General features: G+C 44.8%; 1 protein-coding gene across 1 annotated transcript in view; it reads right to left on the bottom strand.

Annotated features, from left to right (window-relative positions):
- VWA5B1 (von Willebrand factor A domain containing 5B1) overlaps positions 1-25,497 on the bottom strand; it is a 67,580-nt gene that overhangs the window by 29,877 nt on the left and 12,206 nt on the right. Inside the window, exons 2-11 of the mRNA XM_077931422.1 lie at positions 19,772-19,931; positions 18,791-18,952; positions 17,616-17,838; positions 16,912-17,054; positions 15,469-15,600; positions 14,831-14,955; positions 9,836-10,012; positions 3,043-3,153; positions 1,574-1,776; positions 36-150 (exon numbers count right to left, since the gene is read on the bottom strand). Coding sequence (XP_077787548.1) covers positions 36-150; positions 1,574-1,776; positions 3,043-3,153; positions 9,836-10,012; positions 14,831-14,955; positions 15,469-15,600; positions 16,912-17,054; positions 17,616-17,838; positions 18,791-18,952; positions 19,772-19,910 — 1,530 coding nt within the window. The 5' untranslated portion in view covers positions 19,911-19,931. The remainder of the gene's footprint in view (positions 1-35; positions 151-1,573; positions 1,777-3,042; positions 3,154-9,835; positions 10,013-14,830; positions 14,956-15,468; positions 15,601-16,911; positions 17,055-17,615; positions 17,839-18,790; positions 18,953-19,771; positions 19,932-25,497) is intronic.

The raw sequence follows: 25,497 nt of genomic DNA, 5'->3' as shown, positions 1-25,497 counted from the left end.
ATGGGTGCAAAGGAGATGGAAAACCACAGCAATACCTTTGGCTGCAACCTCTCTCCCTCGACCAGGAATTCCGCACTTCCTTTGGACACGGCAGCCAGGCCATTCACCAGCCTCCGACAGGCATTCTGCCCAATGCCGAAAGTATAGCACCTGCAAGAGGAAAAGACCAAGGGATTGGATACGTCTGCAATGTGGTGAAGGGAAATGCCGAGACTCTGGCAGTGGAAAGTTCTGCAAGGCTAGAATTCCAAATGAATTTTGCTCCCATCAACAGCAGAAGCACAGCTGGTGGTGGCATGAGAGAGAGACTTTTCTGTGACTGCTCCTGCATCGTGAAATTCCCTCCTTAGCAGGATTAGACAGGATTCCTCCTTGTTATTCTTCCTTCCTGTTCCTTTCTTCCTATTCAGACAGACCTTTGGAAACTAAGGCACAGAAGATGCTGGCCACTGTCATTTATTGTGGGGGTGGGTGGGTGAAGGGACTCCAGCTGCTAGGAGCTGGCTCCTATGCCGTTAGGGCAAGCTGTACTCTAATTGCTGCCTCAAAATCTGTTCTAAGGTAAAGGGTAAAGGGACCCCTGACCATTAGGTCCAGTCATGACTGACTCTGGGGTTGCGGCGCTCATCTCGCTTTACTGGCCGAGGGAGCCGGCATACAGCTTCCGGGTCATGTGGCCAGCATGACTAAGCCACTTCTGGCGAACCAGAGCAGCACACGGAAACGCCGTTTACCTTCCCGCTGGAGCGGTACCTATTTATCTACTTGCACTTTGATGTGCTTTCGAACTGCTAGGTGGGCAGGAGCTGGGACCGAACAACAGGAGCTCACCCCGTCGCAGGGATTCGAACCGCCAACCTTCTGATGGGCAAGCCCTAGGCTCTGTGGTTTAACCCACAGCGCCACAATCTGTTCTGGTGCATCTTAATTATTCTTTTTAACTAGTTTCTATGACTTTTTATTCTATTTTACTACTTTTTATTTGTGCAGCATTCTAGGATGAAGCAGCATCCAGCCAGGTGAAGTGTGAAAAGGCTCACTCATTCGTCTCTATGGCAACAGAGGTCGATCTTTAAGATGCAAAGGATGGGTACTTAAGCTGGCCAGCTAGAGCCATTACCTTAACAAAGGGAATGGTTTGACCAGGTTCCCTCTTATAGATTCTGCCCTCACAGATACAGAATTGTAGGTTTGGAAGAGACCCACTCGTATCATCATCCAGACTGACACCTATCAAATCTATAACAGTTTATTAGCCTACAGTGCCAATTCTCCTCCCTCCCCACCACAAGTTCTGTCCACCACTCCTTTAGCTTTCTTCCAGTCTTAAACATGAAGGAGACATGATAGTACAGTCAGACAGAGAGCTTGGAAGCTCACAGAAAGAGCTTTCAGCCTCCACAAAGCCCCAAACTGACAGCCCAGAAAGGCACTTGGTCCTGGGGAGATTTGCCTTTGCATTCAGCCTGGAATAAAGGTCACAAGTCAATAAATAGATTTGTCAATACAGTGGAGGATGGGAGAGGCTGTTGCAAAAGCAAGGGGAAGAGGAAATGCCAGAAGGGGCTTCTACCTAGTGGAGAACGAGTGGTTCCGGACAAGCTCGATGACCTTTCCCGTGTTGCTGACGGCGCCATCGGTCAGCAGGAAGAGCAGCCGTGGGTGGCCTTGGTGGATCGGCTGCCGGATGACCCACCTCAAGGGCGACAAGACGTTGGTGCCACCCATGTCAGCACGGATCTTCTTTATGCTTTCACATGCAACAGCCAAGTTCTCCTGCAGAGGAGCACAAGAACCACCCAGGGGGCTCACACATGGACAAAAGGCAAACTGGCATTTGTGGAGGGGTTCACATGAACAGGAGGAAGGATATGGGGCAGGGTTATGTAAGGGTTATGCTAGGTGAGGAGCAACCAACCTTTTGGGGCCTTGAGAGCACACCTGCAAAATGGGAAAACTATTGTAAGCATGGTGCTGCAACCAAACACACAACGCCATCAATTCCATCAGCTGCAACACAATTGTCATGGATGCAGAAAGGTGGAGGGAGGCACCAGCTGGGAAACGTCCAAGGGGACAAGGTTCAGAGCCGGGGGTCTGATGTCCCCAAGTTCTGGTCTTATAAGAGAGGGAGAAAAACTTTTCTCTATTAGCTTCCTCAATGTCATGCACAACTTTATAAATTTCTATCATGGCACCTCTTGCCTTCTCTCTAAACCAAAGTATAATGACAGCATATGTGGCCACTAACTTGGATGGATTTAAAAGCTGATTAGAAAAAAGTCATGGTGCATAAGGCTATCAATGGCTACTAGGCACAAACTGACTATGTTCCATCTTCAGTGATGGAGACACTGAACGCCAGCTTCTGGGAATTGCAAGTGGGGAGAGAGCACTTACCGTAGGTATTCCTTATGGCAGTGGTTCTCAACCTGTGGGTCACCAGATGTTGTTGGACTACAACTCCCATCATCCCTGAGCTCTGGTCTTGCTAGCTAGGGGTGATGGGAGTTGTAGTTCAACAACATCTGGGGACCCATAGGTTGAGAAAGGCTGCCTTATGGACTTGAAAGAGGCATCAGGTTGGCCAGTGAGAAAAGGTTGCTGGACTAAATGGGCCATTGGCCTGATCCTGCAGGGAACTTCTTACGTTCATATAAGAAGAGAGAACTGGGTGAGGGGGGCGGATAACTCATCTCTCATCAAGATCAATGAGATAGATGAGAATTAGATGGGGGAGATAGCATCATGTCGATAAGTTCAACACTGAGATCATAAGAAATTTACTCACACGGGCCTAATCTACACACAGTGAACTGGTTCCAGAAAATCCTGTTCATTCTTCAGTGAGTGGAGTGTGACAGACCTAGTTGAGGGGTGTGTGATGAAGGAGGAAGATCCAGCTAGCAAGTTCCTACTGCTCCCTTACCATGTGAAACTCTGAAGGGAATTACGGAGTCACCACAAAGTCTGCTCATGATGGGTTAAGATCTCTGAGGAAAAGGAGATTTAAAATAGAAGAGACAGAAAGCGTTCCCTCACCTCGCAGTAGGTCTGGCTGGAAGGAAACAAGGCCTTGAAGGTCGATCCAAATCCAATGACATTGAATAAACACGTTGGCATCAGACTCTTCAGAATGACCAGGAGGGCATCCTGGCGAAGGGAAGAAAGGAACAGAAAGTCAGGACTTCTGCTTGGTAGCAGCATATATGTGGTCCTATTTTTCCCAGAAGTAAAGTCCAGAGACAGCTTTAGTTTCCTTTGGGGAAGAAAATAAAATAAGGAGTGGAAACTTAACAAGACAAATAGCGGCTGAGGGGTCTGCAAACCAAGTCCTTTGAGGGAGAGTTGAAAGAGCTGGGAATGTTTAGTCTGGAGAGATGAAGATTAAGAAAATCATGCTTTTCAGCTACCTGAATGGCTGTCTTGCTCCAGAGTGGAAACTGCGTTTCAGCAGAACATTAGTAGAGGGCTCTTAATGTTGAGGACTTTTCCTGTTAAGTTGTGGGTGAACATATCAGACGACACAGCAATTCTTCAGACAGCTCTTGTTTATTCACAGGCCAGAACAGAACTGAACTGAAGGGTTCAGCCAACCTGCTTATATAGACCTCAACTACAAAGCAACAGTAACAACTTCCAGTAACTATCCAATCACTGAACGTCACTTTCAATTCCTTATTTGCATATGCGGACCTGAGTGAAACTATCTACAGTATCACCCTGCTGGCCCAGGGTGAGAACTTCAGTACATAAGTTTCAGCAGGGAAATGGGCTCCTTCAAGAAGCAGTAGGCTCTCACAATCACACACACACACACACACACACACACACACACACACACACACCAGCATGGCAGCAGGCTGCCCACTTCCCTGAGCAGTGAGAAATTCTGGGGACCAGCACAGCTAAGGGAGCTAAGGCTTTGATTCCTTCGGATCAAAGAGCAGTGGAGATTGATGGCGTCCTTGCGATATTTGTTTTATTTGCAAGTCCTCCCCTTTCAGCCAGCTTGCAGTGCTGCTGTTTTCCTGGATTCCTATGCTCCTTTCACACTGCATTGCCCATTGCATTACAGTGGTGCCTCGCAAGATGAAATTAATTCGTTCCGCGAGTTTTTTCGTCTTGCGATTTTTTCATCTTGCGAAGCATGGTGTCGGAAAAGTTTTGGAAAAGCTTCAAAAATCACCAAAGTCTTCAAAAACCTCAAAAAAGGCTACTCCTCGAAGTCAAGTCGCAACTGTATTAACGGTTTTAAGAAAAAGGAAACAAACTTGCAAGACGTTTCCGTCTTGCGAAGCAAGCCCATAGGGAAAATCGTCTTGCGAAGCAACTCAAAAAACCAAAAACCCTTTCGTCTTGCGAGTTTTCCGTCTTGCGAGGCATTCGTCTTGCAAGGTACCACTGTATGTAACTGTGACCTTTTGATCAACATAATGCCACGTCACACCAGAAATTTAAATGGCATAAAAAAAGTACGGCGGAAGACAACCATTAATTCCATCACATGAAATCATGATGCAAAGCTCCCAGGATTTTCTGGGTTGCAAATAGATAGATTCCTCTCCCCCTCCCGGATGATAACACAGAAATTAGCACCAAAGTTCTACAACATTCCACTAGTAGTTTGCTGGAAAAGTCAGCAAACTTTTTCAGCAGGGGGCTGGTCCACTGTTCCTCAGACCTTGTGGGGGGCCAGACTATATTTTGAAGAAAAATAAAGAACGAATTTCTATGCCCCACAAATAACCCAAAGATGAATTTTAAATAAAAGGACACATTCTACTCATATAAAAACACACTGATTCCTGGACCATCCGCGGGTTGGATTTAGAAGGTGATTGGGCCGGATCCGGCCTCCGGGCCTTAGTTTGCCTACCCATGTTTTAGACCCTGGGCTAGGGACTGGTGAATCTGCCAGTTTCAGTTGCTCTCAGTTTCTTATTTTCCCAATCTGAAGTCCAATTCTCCACTTTTCAACATCAAGTTGTGCTTTTTAGCATTGTCTGTCACTTTAGGGGGTCCTGCAACAACAGAATTGTGGGATTTGGCCCTAAGGTCTAAAGTCAGGTGACCCTGAGTTTTGCAGTCTTAGAAGGGCCCCTCTCTTTACAGTGCTACCTCGGGTTACAGACTCCGCTAACCCAGAAATAGTACCTCAGGTTAAGAACTTTGCTTCAGGATGAGAACAGAAATTGCGCAGCGGCATGCCCCATTAGCTAAAGTGGTACCTCAGGTTAAGAACAGTTTCAGGTTAAGAACGGACCTCCAGAACGAATTAAGTTCTTAACTCGAGGTACCACTTTACGAGTTGGTAAAGTGTTTTATTTCCACTTAATTCAAAATGTGTTCTGCTCTGCAGGGTGAGATCCTGGATTTCTGCCCTGGAGGTGCCATGGCCTCCCAAGCAGCACCCCTGCAGACAAATTACTACCCCACCCGGGAACAACCCAGGGCCAGGGTGATTTGTTTAAAATGATATTCCAGACTATTCTCAAGAACATATTCCTGCATTGCAGAGGGTTGGACTAGATGACCCTTGGGATCCCTTCCAACTCTACAATTCTATGATTCTATGACTCCAGGAGAACCCAAAGTGACAGACACATTCACAGTCATTCAACAGCAGATGCTCAACATCAAGCACACACAATTCAACAGGGTCCCCTCCTGAGCTCTTCCAGGAGATGTAGATAAATAGACAGGCTAACAAGGAAGATTAAAAATTAAATACATACAAGGTGAATCATTGTCAGCTATTTACTCACCTTCAAAGGTATTTTTCTCCCTAGCACCAGAACATGTTTCCACCCCCACCCCCCTTGGGAGTTTAGGAAACAAATCTAGATTTCTGATTTCCATTCAGGGAGCTGCCATTAGCAATACAAAGAGACAATGGGTTTCCGCTGCACCCAAAACCATTATTCCACCCACCCAGGCATAATCTTGTTTATATGAAGATAATATTCCCTTCAGGCGACCCATTTCCAATCTTGCTGTTCATAAACAGAAATTACACTTTCCTCAGACTAGACAAGGTTGCCTTCTCCCTCCCTCCTCTGCTGCTTCTGAATGCACAACACAACAAAACCTTAGCAGGCTCAGCCTGCTGCAAAGTTCCTCATTTTAAGCTGAGTTGAAAAGCTCCGTGATGGAGCACCTGCTTTCTGTACAGGAAGTCCCAGGGCTTTTTTCAGCTGGAACTCACCAGAACTCAGTTCCGGCACCTCTCAGGTGGGCGCATTGCCATAATGTCCCACTCTTCCTTAGGACGTCCCTATTTTCACTGGAGAAACGTTGAAGGGTGTGGAGTTATGCGACCCCCAAGCCAAGGAGATAACCTTTAGAAGACATCTGAAGGCAGCTCTGTATAGTTTTATTATGTTTTCATATATGCTGGAAGCTGCTCAGAGTGGCCAGGGAAACCCAGTCAGATGGGAAGGGTATAAATAATAAAATTGTTGTTGTTGTTGTTGAACAGGACATCCCTATTTTCATCAGAGAATTGTTGAAGTAATATTAGCTGGTAATATTAGCTTGAAAAACCAAGGATTGAATGAGGGATCTTCTGCCTATAAAGCATCTCCTTTGCCACTGATTGCCCATATATGTTACCCATATATGTTGGAAGCTGCTCAGAGTGGCTGGGGCAACTCAGTCAGATGGGCAGGGTATAAATATTATAAATAATAAATAATAATAATAATATTTATGATGCCCCTATTTTCATCAATGTTGGAGGGTATGCAGGGCTGGCTGGCAACCCACCAACATTTTTGTTGTTGTTGTTTAGTCGTTTAGTCATTTCCGACTCTTCATGACCCCATGGACCGGAGCACGCCAGGCCCTCCTGTGTTTCATTGCCTCCCGCAGTTTGGTCAAACTCATGTTTGTAGCTTCGAGAACACTGTCCAACCATCTCGTCCTCTGTCGTCCCTTTCTCCTTGTGCCCTCCATCTTTCCTAGCATCAGTGTCTTCTCCAGGGAGTCTTCTCATGAGGTGGCCAAAGTATTGGAGCCTCAGCTTCACGATCTGTCCTTCCAGTGAGCACTCAGGGCTGATTTCCTTCAGAATGGATAGGTTTGATCTTCTTGCAGTCCATGGGACTCTCAAGAGTCTCCTCCAGCACCATAATTCAAAAGCATCAATTCTTCGGCGATCAGCCTTCTTGATGGTCCAGCTCTCAGTTCCATACATCACTACTGGGAAAACCATGGCTTTAACTATACGGACCTTTAACTATACAGACCTTTGTTGGCAAGGTGATGTCTCTGCTTTTTAAGATGCTGTCTAGGTTTGTCATCGCCTTTCTCCCAAGCAGCAGGCATCTTTTAATTTCGTGACTGCTGTCAACATCTACAACCTCCATATAAATAGGTTTCCCTCCTGGAAGTGAGCTACAGGCGCCCCAAAGTTTTTGCTCTTCATGGGTACAGCTAGTTGGCCAAGCTTCCTGGGTGCTCCAAGTGCAGCAGAAAATGGCTGAGGGAGCTATGGTTCAGAGAGAAAGCGAGAGAAACACCACAACACAGACCCGCACCCTAAGCACACACATATTCACAACACACAGAGGCCCCTGTTCTCCGTACGGTAGGCGTTTCCCAATCAGGAAACCTCCCATGCGTCATTTGTTCAGTCACATAAATGCCGCTTCCAGTGCGCCGCTTGGCAAGAGGAGCGAGCGAGTGCCAAAGCCCCAAACCTGAACTATTCCACCTGCTTTGACTTTGTTCAGCATGGAAGAGCTATCAAGAGTGCTCAGCTGTGGCTGAAGGAGCACATTAAACAACATTATATGCCATTGTCAGGATGACAGAGCAGAATCCCTGAAGAATAATTAAGAAGTCACTTAGCTGAATGAAGGACAAGGAAAAGGAGACCTCCCTGCGTCTTGAATGAGGGATTGATGCACTGATGATGAGTCACCGCTTTGAAGGAGAGTAAATAGCTGCAGAACTTCACCCTCCATTTTCCTAGCTGGGTGGGTGACGTGGGGAAGGGGATGACAGGAATGTGCTGATAACAGGGGGTAAAACAAACCATTTTGATTTTCCCATTTATATTTCTGCTTTATGAGAAGGCCAGCAATCATATGAGCAGGATGCTTATGCTTTCCAAAAGTGAAAAGAATACACAACTTCTAAATATCTGAAAGTTTTGTAATGCCTGCATCACTGGTTCAATGCCTGTGCAACACCTGAACTTCAGCCTTGTTGCTCATTCAACGTACAGTCCTGGCTTAGCTGCGTATCACTTCCCATCCAACAATGCAGACCTGGTTTAATTTTATTCCCCAACACAGACCTGGCTTAACTGTGCATTGTTCCAAATTCAACAGCACACAGCCAGTTTAACTGTCCATCACCTCCCATTCAGCAATGCAGACCTGGTTTAATTGCATTTTACTCCCCCTTTCAACAGCAGCACAGAGCCCATTTAACAGCACAGGCTTGGCTTAACTGTGCATCGCCTCCCATTCAACAGCACATGCCTGATTTAAATGTGCATCCATTCGTCAGCACAGATTTTGCTTAACTGTACACCATTCCCAGCCCAATGGCACAGGCCTAGCTTAATTACAGGGCTAATCCGGATTTGCACTTGCATATCCCTCAACTGTCCTGATTAAATTGGGACCTCCCATTTTGGGGGTCTTGTGCAGGCCATATGAATCGCACGATAACATAGCCCCAGAAAACAGGAATCCCGGTTTTCTGCTGCAACATGTTGGAGGGTATGCACTTGTCCCATGCTTAGAAAGCATGAATTTTTTTTTTACCAGTTTTGCAGAACTGGTAAAAAAAAAATACGTAGCTTGGCTTCTCTCCAAAATCAAGGAGGGAGAATGGAATGTGTGTGTGGAATCTGTGTGGATAAATTCTACATTTTCAGGAAATTCCACCTGAAACTGTCTGAAAAGCATGATAACGATATAATAAAGTAACAAAACTAAACACAAACACATTTTAATAAAAGCAATCGCTTGAGGCTGCAGCTATCAGCCGTCGCCATGAGAACGGGGCCGGGAACACAGTGACGTGCAAACAGGACCACCAAGATCTCCCTGTGTTTGTTCATGTTTTCAGCTTCCCTTCCTCTCTCATCTCTGAATTAATCTGGTGGCTCTCAGGGAAAGAAAAACGCAGAAAGTTTGATTAGCCTTTACGTATCGATGCTGCTGCAGTCTCTGGATGGATTGATCTAGAGGATGGTACATGCTGGGGGGGGGGAGATTAAAAAAACTGGGTGTTCGGCAGAAAGTAATAAAATGGTAACTGGGGTTTGTTTGAAACTGAATTGGATTTCGATAAAAGGAAAAGACTTTGCACTGCTGAGTCTTTTAAAGAAGACTTAAGAACAATTATCTAAGATACAGCTAGGGAGCCCCAGGCCCAGGGGGCAATGTGGCTCTCCAATTCACTCCATCCTGCCCTCCAGGTCACACATACACCCTCCTGTGCCACCCCTCTTCTCCCCAGGCCCCCCCTTCATCACCCCTGTTTTGTACCCTCTAAGTATTTACACCAGTCAGGAAAGCATTTTGAATTTGCTTGCTTGCTTACTTACCTGGGTGGGGCCATTGTATCTCTAGTTTGCTTTTAAGGGATATGGTTGTCAGAAGGTTGCCTGCTCCCTGCCATTAACTGCCCCATGCTCCTTTCCACACGCTCTGCATTAACTTCCAGCATGGAAAACTGTCACCAGAAGGCCACTGCTAAGCACTGCATTGTGTGGCAACTCAATTTTCTACCCAAATGCCCAGTGAAACTAGAAGGCATTCACAAACGAATGCCCTTCCCACTCTACATGCAAGAATTAGGTAGCCATGCACACCTTGACACGGTTGATGTTCACACCACTCATACTCCCACTGCGGTCCACGAGAAAGATGAATTCTCCGTGGCTCTTCCTGAGGTTGGGTTGGACCGTCCTCAGATCAGGACAGAAGTTCAACATGATCACTGGGTGGTGAGGGATGTCCTTGTGGAGCCGCTTCCTGATGATTTCTGTCTGCAACAACCAACAAGAAAATCGGTACAGGCTGTTGTTGCCTTTCATTTAAAAACAAGCAAGCCAGTTTTATTCCTTAGAACGGCGGGTCCTTTTCATAAATTAGAATCCTGGAGCTGAAGATAGCACTTCCCCTTATAACCTAGAGTTCATCCACACTTTCGCTTGGCCTGCATTTTGATTGTACTTGAACTGACCAATTCCCCCCAGCCTGAGAACTTTTCTTGTTCTGTGGCTGTGCCTTGCAAAGATCTGATCTTACTGAACTGGATCTTACCAGATGCGTGGGAAATCTGAAGAGAGCTTTTGCTTAACTAAGCTTCCATTCAGTGGGTAAGATAAGATTTTGGGAAATTAATTGGTATACAATATGATCAAAACAGGGGTCAAGGAAATGTGGGGATGAGCCCTTATTCTCAGCGGCCTTTATACCTTTCCTCTTCTCGTGTGTGTGTGTGTGTGTGTGTACACATATTCTCCCTTTCCCTTCTCTCTTTCTTTTTTCTATGCTGTTCTTTATCTTATATACCCTATTTCCATGCTATTACTGTTATTTCTACACACTTCTTTCCCATTAACTCCTCATTCTCTCGGTGTGTGTGTGTCTTTTGTATTTCTTTATATTAACATGATTCCTAACAGATTGATTGAGATAATTATCTATGTAATCACATCCAATGACATGTGTCATTCCTTCTCTCCATTTGTCTTCAACTTTTATTATATAAATACCCGCTCCCCCGCCACACCCCGTGAAAAAGCAATGATGAGACGTTATGAAGATAGCAGAACTGCATGATGATATGAAAACATTTATCTGAGCTTTTAAAAGGAAATAAAGGTGGGATTTGTTTAATAGGATGTCTTGTGTCATGACCGATATGCATATACCCGTCAGACCACTTCCTCTCAGCGGCCACTTGGTAGCAACCATTCCATCAGGCTGGAAGAGACAGAGAGAAGAGAAGCAGAACATTTAATCAGCCCAGTTGAGAAGCCAGTGATATGGGGCTCCTCTCCTCTTCCTTAAACTGTTTATAATTTAATGGTCATTACAAGAGCTTTGTAACTAAGAACTAGTGCCAGAATTCACTTTTCCTCCTCAATCGGCCTTGGTCCAGTATACCTGAAGGAGCGTCTCCACCCCCATCGTTCTACCCGGACACTGAGGTCCAGCACCGAGGGCCTTCTGGCGGTTCCCTCACTGCGAGAAGCCAAGTTACAGGGAACCAGGCAGAGGGCCTTCTCGGTAGTGGCGCCTTCCCTGTGGAACACCCTCCCACCAGATGTCAAAGAGAACAACAACTACCAGGCTTTTAGAAGACATCTGAAGGCAGCCCTGTTTCGGGAAGCTTTTAATGTTTGATGTATTATAGTATTTTAATATTCTTTTGGAAGCCGCCCAGAGTGGCTGGGGAAGCCCAGCTAGATGGGCGGGGTATAAATAATAAATTATTATAAATTATTATTATTATTATTATTATCAATCCCTTCTAGGGTTGCCATATTTCAAAAAGTGAGAATCCGGACACAAAAGTTGAGCTCTCTTTTTTTGGCAAAGTTGTTGAGCCTTCCCACCCACCCACCCCTTTTTGAGCTTTGTTTTACACAATGTGAAAAAAGAAGAAGTTTTGAGTTTTTTAAGGGGAATTCGCTGAAATCTACACTTCCAAGATGAGTTGCCATACGTCCCAGATTTTCCCAGACATTTCAGCAATTTCCGCCCGGACGAGGGCCAAATCCTAGCTACGTATGGGAAATTCCAGATGCATTGCAATCCTATTTTTCCTCTTGTGCCATGTCTAAGGGAAGGGCCTCTGTTATTACTGATATTAGTGAGTTGGTCTCAGAGTCTTCTTTTGGCTGAAGAGTGTAGGCAAACATTTCCCGCACTGCTAGCCTTGGAACTATTGGAACTCAATAGTGCAGCTGCTCTGCCAAGAATAAAACGCGTTTCTGCTTAATCATCTGAGTCCCCCTGTGCCTTGAATTGGGAAAGACATTTGCATGGGTTCTTATTAACACCCTCAACCCATTATCCAATTATGGTATAAACTAACAAAAGCTCATTAGTTGCCCACTGTTTCCCCAGGATGTTTGTCCCACGTAATCCCACTAGCTAACGAGTATTTGCATAACACGCCAAAGACAGGAGCTTAATTACAATTTCCAACCGGCATTCTGAAACTTAATATTTTAAAGAAAGGAAGGAACTCCAACAGAGTCTTGTGGAGGCTGTTTGCCACCAGAAATCGCTCCATTTGCTGCTTTCTTGGATATTGTCAACTGGGCACCTCACAAGCTGCTGAGTGTAATAGGATCACTTTTCCTATTCAATGCACATTGATTTCACTAGCTATTCCACCATAATATAATGGCAGACTTTGTTGAAAGCCTTACTAAAATCAAGATATGCTACATCCACAGTATTCCTGAAATATACTCAGAGTCGAGTGTGGATTTCATGCTCTTTATTCAGCTCAGAGTAGTGAGGAGTGGAAGTTCCCCCAAAATGTCTGCTTTATATACATTATTTACACAATGGGCCCCACGTGATTGGCTAATTCTGGGATTCTCCTGTAGCTCAATCAGGTTGCGGATTCACTTCCACCTGGAGCTGGATTGGGTGGCTCCTGCGGACCAATCATACTGCTGCATTGTTCTAGGACCAATCAGACTGCTGCATTCTGGACCCTATTGTTCTAGAACCAATCAGACTGCTGCCTTTTGGATCCTATTCACTCAGTACATAACAATTCCCATGATCCACCAAGTTAGAAACTATCAAAAAAGAAAAGAAGAAAAGATTCATCTGGCATGACTTGTTTTTGAGAAACCCATGCTGGGTCTTAGTAATCATAGCATCCTTTTCTAAGTGCTTACAGACTGTTCAATTATCTGTTCTAGGACCTTTCTTGATACAGTGGTACCTCGGGTTACATATGCTTCAGGTTACAGACTCCGCTAACACAGAAATATTACCTCAGGTTAAGAACTTTGCATCAGGATGAGAACAGAAATTGTGTTCCAGTGGCACGGCGGCAGCAGAAGGCCCCATTAGCTAAAGTGGTGCTTCAGGTTAAGAACGGACCTCCGGAACGAATTAAGTACTTAACCTGAGGTACCACTGTACTGATGTCAAACTGATAGGTTGATAGTTTCCTGGGTCATCTCCACCACCATTTGTGCACCTCCAGTCTGCAGGGACCTCACCTGCTGGATCAGGCCAAAGGCCCATCCCATTCAGCATCCTGTTCTCACACTACCAATCAGGTGCCCCAATGGGAACCCTGCACAGCAACAACAACTCTCCCCACCTGTGATTCCCAGCCACTGGCACCCAAAGGCAACCTGCCTCTACATAGCTAGTGAGGCTAGTAGCCATTCATAGCATTATCTTTTATAAATATCCAAGTTGCTGGCTGTCACTGCCTCCTGTGAGGGCAGGTTCCATAGGCTGACTGTATGAAGAAGTCCCTTCTTTTGTCTATCCTGAACCTCCCAACATTCTGCCGCTTTCTTGGAGGTCTCTTGAGTTCTAATACTATGGAGAGAGGGAGAAAATCTTTTCTCTGTTCCCTTTCTTTGCAGCCACAGAAGTGCAAAGACTTACACTAGCGGCCAAAATTGTGGAAACCTTTTGGGAAAAGTGTATTTCCGAGGTTTGGTGGCTCATAACACCACTTTTTTTGAGTAATACCATAATACAGTGGTACTCAGATTACACACGCTTCAGGTTACAGACTCCGCTAACCCAGAAATAGTACCTCAGGTTAAGAACTTTGCCTCAGGATGAGAACAGAAATCGCGCAGTGGCGGCGTGGTGGCAGTGGGAGGCCCCATTAGCTAAAGGGGTACCTCAGGTTAAGAACAGTTTCAGGTTAAGAACGGACCTCCAGAACAAATTAAGTTCTTAACCCGAGGTACCACTGTATTATGTATCAATGGAAAAATAATCTAATGAAGAATGTAATGCAACAAAGTCTGTTCAATTATCTGTATTCTTTCAAAAGTTATAGCCAAATAACCAGAAAAGGGATGCACAACTTGCTTAGGTTAATATGCAGTAGTTTTCCTTCATTTGAATGCAGCCATGAGAATGACTGTGTAAAGAGAGCCAATTAGGTGTTATGAGCCATCAAACCTTGGAAATACACTTTTTCCAAAAGGTTCCACAATTTTGGCTACTAGTGTAACAACCTGCTTTCTATAGTGGCCAACCAGATGTTTCAAGGAAGTCACAGGCAACACCTGGGGGAAACACCCCTCCCCTGTTATTTCCCCACTGGGAATTCAGAGGCATGCTGTCCCAGAACATGATGTACCTGGGTCATAGAATTGTAGTTGGAATGGACCCTGAGGATCATCTGGCCCAACCCCCTGCAATGTGAGAATATGAAGCCATCCCCTACGGGGTTCGAACCTACAACCTTGGCATTCTCAGCACTGCACTGTAACCAACGGAGCTATATCAGCAGAAGTGGTGAGACTGTGGGCCCTCCAGGTTGTACAACCAGCCAAGCTAGTGTGACCAATGTTCAAAGTTGATGGGAGTTAGAGTCCATCAACATATTGAGGGCTGCAGATAAGCTCCCCAAATTGTAATGAAGGCTATCAATCCCCATCCAGACCTCATTTCCTCAATGAATTTGGGCCAAATCGCACACCATTATGGGTGCAAACCATGCTTATCGCTGGCTGCTTCTCAGAATGTTTTAAGAGTCAATCTCTCTCCTCCCAGGGAACTCTGAGAACTGTAGCTATGTGAGGCTGGCATAGAAAATGGAAGGAAGTCTGGTTCGCTCTTCCGCCCCTCACCTTTCTCTCTGCACTTGCATCTTTCTTGGTCCCTTTAATGAAGTCATTCCGCCCCTTCAGGTGCTGCTCATATTCCGCGGGGGACATGTCACCCTCTTCCATTAAAACATGGGGCATGTGAGGCTCTGGAACGGCAGGGAGATTGGGAGAGAAAAAGAAGAGGTCAGGTTTGCGGGATCTAGAACTTTGAGATCCACTGTTAACAGGAGCTGGGGGCACAGAGAACAGGGGGTGGGGATGCTTTTTTAGCTGGAGGATAGAGGAAGATGGGTAGAATGTCTGTATAAACTAGTCTACTGTACAAAGTGTGGGATAACCAACCTCCTATAACCAACATGCTTAAGTCTAGTTAATGCATGAAGGGGTTAAGACCATAGAGTAAGCTGTCCTGCCAGGCTCAGCTCTTCTTGGGAGGGACTACGCGCAAGGTACATTTTTAACAAGCCACCCCCAAAATGACAAATGCAGAGGCAAGATTGGATCGGCACTTTACCAGGGACCGGAAACTATGGACTGTCCCTGGTTAGGTGGAGCATATTCAAGATGTAATGTTTCTTGCACTGTCTAAACAGAGAAGGAGGGATCTCTGGGATGGGGAGACCCCAGAAGAAAAGACATAGCAAGCATGGCCCACCTACCGCTTGGATGGATCAGGATCTCCACGGGTCGGTCAAAAGTATGTTTATTGGCCAGTGTGATCACAATGCTCTTGGCAGATCTGGCTGAAGGAGCGGCATCTGCGCGGATCTCGTGCGTCGGGCTTTCAACTCCTAGTTGGGGAAGCCAGTGTGGAAAATATGATGAAGAACCCCAAAGAACTTAAGAAGAGAGGTGTGTGTGTGTGTGTGTGTGTGTGTGTGTGTGTGTGTGTGTAGGAGCCATTGTGGAGTAGTGGTTAGAGTGTCAGACTAGAACCTGGGAGACCAGTGTTCAAATCCCCACTCAGCTATGAATCTCGTTGGGCAATCTTGGGCCAGTCACTGTTTCTCAGTCTAACCCACCTCGCAAGGTTGTTGTGCGAAGATGAATTTGGAACCCAGAAAACTTGAGTTTGGAGAAAAGGTGGGCATATAAATGCAATCGTAAGTGACAGCAAACTCATGCACTGCTACGATAAAAAGCAGGATGGTAATTGATTTTAATACTGCTACTTTTCAACAAAACGTTTTCACCATGTTTGCAGTAGCCTTGCTTGCAGTGCAAGCCCTACTGAAGTGTAAACTATACTAAACTCAAACTGAACTATGTGCCGGTGCATGATACAGAAGTCATGCCTGCTTCACTCCTCCCCGACTTTTGCCTCAATAGGCTTAGCGTTATGTCCCGTTGGTTTATTTCCAAACAAAACCATGAGCTGTGAACCAAGGTTTATTCTTTGCTTAGCACTCATGGTTTGTTTGAGGGAAAACAAACCATAAGCCTGGGTCTGGACATAGCGCTAAGCCAGACAATGGCTTAGCTTCCAGCTGGGCAGCAGAAAAAGTTGGTGTGAAGTGTAGGAGCCTTAATTTTTATCCCTTGCACCAACACCACACATGGAACCATAGTCTAGTTTGACTGTGAGTGAGGGAAAGGGCCGTAGCTCAGAAGCAGACAACCTGTTTTGCACTCAGAAGACCCCAGGTTCACTCTCTGGTAAGATTGCCATATTTTGAAGAGCAAAGAAACAAGAGGACACCTTTGCCAACTTCTACTTTTAACTATGGACCACTATGATGATTCCACCCATGAAAAAGAGGACATGTCCTGGTCAAAGAGGACATATGGCAACCTTGTGAGATCAGCTGGGAAAGAATCCTCACTGAAACTCTGAGAACTCTGCCAGTCAGTGTAAACATTACTGAGCAAGATGGGCCAATGATCTGACAGCTTCCCATTGCTTAGATTGGAGGAGTCGGCCACAGAGTAGCAGCACTGAGAATCAGAACTCACCATTGTCCCACAGAGCAGAGGTGGTGAACACAATGCCCATCATCTCTGACCATTGTCCATGTTGTCTGGGGGCTGATAGGGGTTATAGTTCCATACCAGGTGGATGTTCAAAAATGTTCCCATCCCTGCCCGCTTTTATATAGACTTACCTGCAAGTAAGCACGGTCCTCTGATCTCCAGGTAGAAGCTGAACTCATACTCAGTAGGATTCGTCGCTTCCGTTTCCAAAAGCCGAGCCAGACAGAATTTTCCGGGCTGATCCAGAGTAGCAACACCACAGTAGTGCCTGTCTCTGCTAAGAAGGAGGTGATTTGTAAAAGGAATGCTAAACGCAACTTTCAGGTTGTGCGCAGGCCCATCTAAACCATCAAAAGGACTTCAAAATTCCCATCCAAAATCCTCCCTGTATTTTTGAGTCTTGAACAATCTGGGCTTTCCTTAAAAGCAGAAGCAAAAGTCCTGTTCCTTGTTACACCTCTAAACTTTAGATAGCATGGAGAGCTATCTATTCCCCTCACAGAGCTATAATTGTCAAACCACTCTGAAAACTGTAGCTTTGTGAGGGGAATGGGGTCTCTGAACAGCTCTCTGCACCTTTAACAAACCAGAGCTCCCAGAATTCCTTGGGGAAGCCTTGACTGTGGAGAGGGGTATCATAGGGCTTTCAGTGCATGCTGTGCATGTAGCTTAAGAGGCACACATGAGGCTCCCAGGTGATTCTGCCATAGTGTCCCTTCAGGCATGCTATAAAGCCTTGGCAGCTTTGCCCTAGGATGTGGCAATGTTGTCCCTCCCTCCCTCTTGTAGCGCTAGCTAAACCCATCAAGAGCAATATTTCATGTCGGTCCCTTACAATCGAAGGTGGTGTCCAGAGATGGCGGCGGTGGCATCTGTGCTATTCTGGGGGACCTTAGGGACACACACAGCTGGAAGGAGGACCCTCACAGCACCGCTGGGAAGGGTCTGCAGCTCTGAGGAGGTACTGATGCAGATGGAGACATTTTCCTGAGGAGGAACGATGCCCAAATTGGCCACAAAGACGATCCTCTCCAAATCCTCATCTAGCACAATACGTCCTGTGTAAAAGAAAATAAATGACAAAATGTCAAAACATTCATATCCCCAGCAACTCCACCCACCTCTCTATATAAGGGTTGCCATGGCCTAGTTTTCAGAAGTCCTAACTACCACTAGCGATGGGTGAATCTCTCCATTTTGGTTACTCTCATTTTCTCATGTTTCCAATCTTAAATTCAGTTCTTCTCATTTCCAAATCAGTTGCTTTTTTTAATAAAATAAAAAATGCCTCCAAATAGACATAGTTCTTGCCTAGTATAAACATTTTTGTCAAGCAATTTCAGCCTAATATACAACATTTTTGTATGCTGTTTTCATTAATATCCTCCTTTTAATGTGCACACTTTATCTTACTGTATGCATTTTGGTACGCCACATCATCATTCACTATGAAAAAGTGTCTGAGCAGCTTATGAAAAGACAATATTAAGAATAATGCAAAACCAAAGCAATATATTTCAGTAACACAATTTCAGTACACCCGTTTTGATCCTAGTCTGTATGTGTATTGGACTTGATTATTTGTTTGCTTTGACTGTATGTACTGCTTGCCAATATTGTCATTGTTAAATTGCTTTGGGATGCCTTATGGGAAGTGATTCATAAATGATACAAATAAATAACTCTGTGTGTAAAGGAATTCTACCCTGACAAGGACTGGGGCACTGTCAGATTGGGGAGTGGCAAGGGAAAAAGAAATTTCTCTTCAGTTTTCAGGAGGGGTTTGCTGTTTACTTTACTTGACCTTTCAAGGTGGCCAAAGGTATTCTGTTCTCCCTCCTTTGCTTTTAAAACTTTTTTCCCTTAGAAAGGTTGTTTTTGCCACTTCCCAGATAAGGGTGGCACTCGGCTGCCACTCTGCCACCTAGTGGCCTGGAGGGTCTACACCCTCACCAAGAGTTGCTACCATCTTAGATGTGGTTGTATTTTCCTCGCAAATAATTCTCTCACCACCTTCGTCCAGGGCCCTGCCATTGGGGAGGCTGCAGCAGTCAACGTAGCAGTCGTCAATTCTGGCCTTGTCTTTGATTTGCACAGTCACAACCCGTTCAGAAACCATCGCCTCAAAGCCAACCACAGTTGTGTATTCATCCAATGGGTAGACAAAGAGCCCTGCCAATGGGAAGCATCCTTTCAGGAGACATAATGCTTATGTCTGGGGTCAAAGGTCATTGGGGATGGGGGTGCCTAAGGCAAGGAACCTCACACCTGGGAAACAAATCTGACCCTAGGGACGTTCTCCTCCAGCAACATCCCAGGCCAATGTTATGAGTCCCAAGGAGATGTCTTGGAGGGGCTGGTCAAACCAGGATGAGAGATGGGAGGAGTTGGACGATGACCCTAGGGAAGCTCTGCGGTCCCTTTCCCATCAGCTCCCACACCTGTCTCACCTTCAGCACTGGATCAGCCACCTGCATAACTAGAACCCACCCCTGGTACAGCATCCCAGGAAGCACCTCACACCTAGCCTGGTCCATGGCAGTTGCTGACACCCCCTCTGTCACTTAGGTTGTGGAGGCGCCAGTACCAGCACGGACAGACAGATCATACCCAGCCCAGCTGAAGGAGTTCCCGTTTCGTTGCCCAGCGCAAAGAAATATTCTGCTTGCTGCACTGAAGTTGCGTCAACCCCAGTCCTAGGTACAGGGGCCAAGGGGGCATGTTGCTTGCTGGGTCAGCATCTTAGCTGATTTAGCCACGTGAGATTCCAGGGTCTGGATCAGCTGGGTTCCTGACGTCACCACTAACACCGGGTATGCTAACAGGGATGGGGCAGGTGGCAAACTGCAGGACGCCTTGCTGTGGGTCTCCTCAGAGAGGCTTGCCTCATTAGACTCCTTAGGAAGCCTCTCCCATGTGGACACATATCACCTGAGACAGATTAATAAGTCTCGAGTACAGACATAGTTGCACATTCCCTCTGTCTCTTACCTTCAAAGGGGTGGGTCTCCGAGTTGCTGTAGGTGAGAGAGGCCGTCATCCCAAAAGCATAGCCGCTGACACAAGAGGTCACCTCAGAGGCCGCGAGAGGGAGAGCAGAGTTGGTCATCCGGTTGATGAGCCCCGGCATGGTGCTAATCGTCTCTCCAGACTGGAGCAGGGTGGGAAACCACAGTGACAGTCAGATTGTTAGCTTTTTTTCTTCTTGGCAACTTAACTTGAAGATTTGTAGGGGCTGAGGAATGCTGGGAGCCCCATCACCTGCTCCCGCTTGGGGGACTAATTGTTAACACCTGCCTGAGGGACGCCACCCAGAGATACTTGCTTACAGAATCGCTCCTTCATGACAGGTGTTAGGCCAGGCCAATGGCCCATCTAGTCCAGCATCTTGAAACCTTCATTTTGGATGTGTTTCCTGATTGGTGGTTTCAGACCCTCCAATGAAAATAGGGACACCTATTTACTATCCTTTAGTAAAAAAAAACAGAGGCATTCCTTTTAGGTATAATCACAAATGATATTCCTGACAATCAAAGGAAAGTATGCCTCTATGCGACAACAGCTGCCAGGATGCTCATAGCAAAAAATTGGAAAGGGAGAAAAATTCCATCAATGAAAGAATGGCAAATTAAATTTTGTGAATATATAAATCTGGCAAGACTCACAGCATTCATAAGGGGACAATCGGACCAAAAATTATTAAAAGAATGGGGATGTGCTAAAGAGTATATGAAAGAACATTGTTCTGGAGTAAGCATATTGGTATGTAATGAATGAAGCTTTGCAGGGTTAAAGAAAGAGAAAAATGGTGTAAAAAGTATAAAGATAGAGGTATTCTACATTAGTCAGAACAACTTAGAGTAAAAATTTCAAGGTCTTAGAACAAAGGAAGGAAGTCAATATGTGTATATGTATGTAATGATTAGATTAGAATGATGATGTGGTTTTGTTTGTAGATGTGTGTTTTTGTTTTGTTTTTGTGTTCTTTTTTCTCTTGGGTTTTTTTCTTGTTTGTACTGTTTCATTTTGGATTCAATGTTTGTAATTTTGCATTGAAAAGAAAAAAAGAAAAAAAGAAAAAGAAAGAAAATAAGGACACCCTAAAATAGTAGTAGTAGTAATAATAATAATAATAATAATAATAATAATAATAATAATTTTTTACCCCGTCCATTTGACTGGGTTGCCCCAGTCACTCTAGGCAGCTTCCAACATTTCTAAAAACATAATAAAACTATACGGGACTGCCTTCAGATGTCTTCTAACGGTTGTCTAGTTCAGTGTTTCCCAACCTTGGGCCTCCAGCTGTTTTTGAACTACAATTCCCATCATCCCTGACCACTGGTCTTGCTAGCTAGGGATGATGGGAGTTGTAGTCCAAAAACAGCTGGAGGCCCAAGGTTGGGAAACACTGGTCTAGTTACTTATCGCCTTGTCTCAAGGGTCACCTAACTCCCTACCCTCTGACATTTCTTCAGTGAAAATAAGGATGTCCTACCATACCCTCCAACATTTCTCCAATGAAAATAGGAGCGACTCCTAAGAAAAAATGAGACATCCCAGGATCAAATCAGAAACTGCAATGACTTCTGTAAATCTGGGGCTGTTCCTGGAAAATAGGGGCACTTGGAGGATGTAGGGTCAGCCTGTTTGGCATTTCAAATTGCAGGTTGCTTCCATGGACACCTTTAAGCAAATGACAATAAAAAGATATCACCCCAGTCAATTCCATAATTCATTAAAATATGATCCACCAGGATGGTATCAGCAAAAAAAATTACAATCCATAAAATGCCACAGATTTGATAAAAAGATTAACTGAGCAGCTCAGTCACACAGACATTCCAGCCTTTCTTGATTTAGATCAGAAAACCACTCATTAAACACATCAAATGGTGTGAACTTTGCCAAGTAATGTCTGAAATTAGGAAACAACTAAGTAAAGGGCCAGTAGCCCAGAGAGGCAAGACTACGTTAACACACATCAAATAGAAATACCTTTCCTGATTGACAGTTTCAGTCCTAAATGCGCTTTCCAGGGAGCAGTAAGCCACACTGAGCCAAATGAGACTTAATTACTTTTGAGCAAACATGTTTAGGATCTTTGCCCATGGGGCTAGGCTATGGGGAATAAAGCGCTATATAAAGTTCTACATTGAGCCCATGGTTTTAATTTTGTTTCCTGCTGATTGTGAAAGAATTATGCCCCAGAGGCACAGAAGTGTACTAGAGAGGAAAAGATGGTAGTTTTAATTAAGCGCTACCATTAACTATGCCTGTTGCTGGTTTAAAAAAATAATTACTGGTAAGAAAATTCATATAATACGCTCATTCTGGGATTGAGCTACTTCGGGATTTGGCAGAGGCGTAATCAACTTTGCATGGTTCCCTTGATCAAAGCTCTCCAGCCCTGGAAATTTAGCTTCATTTAGAATTCTAAACTTTTATCTCTGACATGCAAACTTTTCACGAAAAGTAAACTCAGGGCACAAAAGAGAATGCACCCATCCTGCATTCTTGAGTGGTACAAACCCTGGTTAGCAGGACTAACAGCTCCCTTAGATAGCTTCCTATTCATTTCAAGAGAGTTTGCACAAAGCAGGTTTGCTGCGAATCAAGGCCTTAATTACATGAGTAGCAGCTTAAATCAGCCTACATTACGTTGCTGAAATGGAAACTGCTAACCAGAGGTGGATTTTTGTGTGTGAAAGGGCTGTGGACTCAGTTCAGTTTCTGGTACAAAAATCATAATTCTGTGCTCGGAATGCATTCAGAAGACCTCTCTGCTCTTTCTTTCTAACTCCAGGCACCTTTGCAGATGGACCTGGTTCATAAAGATCTTGGGGTTCTAGCATAGGGAGCCCCCCCCCCCGACTTTTAGTAAGCAATGCAAATGCACTATAGATGAGCTATAGGCCCTGAGCTTGATCTAGCACATAAATCCTGCCCTTGATAACACTGATCCCTTTGGAAACCTTGCAAAATTAAGATGGGGAAGACAACTAAACTCAGTGGGTTGGATGCAATAGGTCCCAGGTTCAATCTGAAGCATTTTAAGGCAAGACGGGGCAAGCCCTCTGTCTGACACCCCAAAGAGCCACTAGCAGCCGCTGCAGGCAATACAGAGCTTAATGAACCCATAGCCTGTTTTTGTGCAATGCAGACAGAGGTATAGTGGTCAAAGGTTATGGGAGGGAGAGTTGAAGACCCATTACTATTTTCACATCAGGGTCCCAGCAGGGTCTCTGGCCCCCAAACCCTGGAGCTGCCCTATCAGCTTGAAAGGGGAACTTTCTTGCCACTGAGAATAATAATAATAATAATTTATTATTTATACCCCACCCATCTGACTGGGTTTCCCCAGCCACTCTGTGCGGCTTCCAACAGAATATTAAAATACAATAATCTATTAAACATTAAAAGCTTCCCTAAACAGGGCTACCTTCAGATGTCTTCTAAAAGTCTGGTAGTTGTTTTTCTCTTTCTATTTTTTTAAATAATTTTTATTCATTTTCCAAACAGGTTTTGTACAGTCAACAAATTATTTTACACTCATTCTTCAATTTTTGACTTCCCTCAGTTTCTCTGTCAATCTTTCGAAAAATTTCTATTTATTGACGCATTTCTAAACATGATATTGCCTTTCCCAACTCCTTTTCCTCTTACTCTCTTTTTTGCAGTATTTCTTACTATTTTACAGAGTCTCTTCAAAACCAATAAGCGTTGTCTGTGCATCACATATATTTTTCAGATATTCTATAAATTTCCCCCAGTCCTCGGTAAACTTTTGGTCTTTCTGATATAGAATCTTCCCAGTCAATTTGTCCAATTCTGCATATTCAGTCAATTTCCTTCTCCATTCTTCCACTGTTGGAATTTCTTCCTGTTTCCATCTTTGGGCCAGAAGTATCCTTGCGGCAGTCACTGCATATTGAAACAGCTTACAGTCTCTCTTATTAATTTCGTTTCCTACCATTCCTAATAGAAAGGCTTCTGGTTTTTTAACAAACGTATATTTCAACATCTTTTTCAATTCATTGTATATCATTTCCCAGAAGTCTTTCACCCTTTTACACTCCCACCACATATGATAGAAAGTACCTTCTTTTTCTTTACATTTCCAACACTTATTGCATGTTTTATACATTTTGGCCAGTTTAACTGGCGTTATATACCATCTGTAAAACATTTTCATTACCTTTTTTTTCAACGCAGTACATGCTGTAAATTTTAGCCTTTCATTCCATAATTTCATCCAATCATCGTACTGTATATTATAACCAAAGTCTCTTGCCCAGTGTATCATTAGGTAGTTGTTTTTCTCTTTGACATTTGGTGAGAGGGCGTTCCACAGGGTGGGTGCCACTACTGAGAAGGCCCTCTGCCTGGTTCCCTGTAACTTGGCTTCTTGCAGCAAGGAAACCGCCAGAAGGCCCTCATCACTGGACCTCAGTGTCCAGGGTGAACAATGGGGGTGGAGACACTCCTTCAGGTATACAGGACCAAGGCCGTTTAGGGCTTTAAAGGTCAGCACCAACACTTTGAATTGTGCTCGGAAACGTACTGGGAGAAGAAGTCTTATCACTCTTTGTGTTGATTGGAGCCAATCAGAGTGAAAGGAGTTGAGTCAGCCACTGAGGATTGGCTCCTAGGGTCACTCTGGAGAAGGTGCGTGGGTTCTGTGTGCTCCAAAGTCAAGCATTCGGAACACTGAAAACACAAGGTGCTTCAATTTCAAGAGGATGGTGTGCAAGTTCTGTTGCACACAATGGTACTTCAAGGGAAAACACGACTTAAGTCACTTCAGAAGGAGATATTGGAGCACTCAAAATCATTTCCCCGTGTATGTGCACAGAAAGCAGTAGATTGAGCTGAATGGGCAACACATGGAGATCTGTGTTGATCATTGCAATGCATCCCTATGCTTGAAAAGTATAGAGCAGCAGTTCTCAACCTGTGAGTCCCCAGATGTTGTTGGACTACAACTCCCATCATCCCTGAGCTCTGGCCTTGCTAGCTAGGGGTGATGGGAGTTGTAGTTCAACAACATCTGGGGACCCACAGGTTGAGAAAGGCTGGTATAGAGGGTTCTCAAAGAAATGCTTAAATCTATAATGTGCTGGTTGATTTCAAAATTTCAGCTTCACTTTGAGCTAATGCTTGAATATATCCCATGGTTTTCACATATGTCACATATGGACTAGTTCTTGTTGTTGACAAAGGTGCTTTCACTGTGCAATCGCCTCAAGATATTTTATGGGAAGAGATTCATAAATGGAAGCAACTAAATAAATAATCCAAAAATTCACCCGAGGGACAGTGCTTTGTGCAAACAGATTCCTGCTTAATGACTATTATTATTAGGCTGGGCAAGGAAGGGAAGAGACAGAGCTCAGTCCCCATAGTCATGGTTGAACTGGCTTCTCCTGAGGTCTTCCCAGAAGGTGACTAGACCTTCTCTCCCAACTTGCAGCTTGCCAAGAGACTATCCAAGAATCTATTGTGCGTCAGCAAAGATCTGTGTAAAAATCATGCACTGCTGCAAACTAAGCAGGGGAGGGGGCTTCTGTAGATGCTGGCGAGCCAAAACAGCTGGAATGGTGTGGACGGAAGCACAGCTGGGGAAGAAGGTTGCTAAGGGAAACGACAGCCAGAGCTCAGCCAATCACATAGGCACAGTACCAGGCATTGCAAGCTGAGGAAATGAGTCTGTGGGT

Source organism: Podarcis muralis, chromosome 7 (genome assembly GCF_964188315.1).
Source record: "Podarcis muralis chromosome 7, rPodMur119.hap1.1, whole genome shotgun sequence".
In the NCBI taxonomy this organism is placed as follows: Eukaryota; Metazoa; Chordata; class Lepidosauria; order Squamata; family Lacertidae; genus Podarcis; species Podarcis muralis.
Note: the sequence above shows the minus strand (reverse complement) of the source record. Positions and strands in the feature narration are given on the sequence as shown.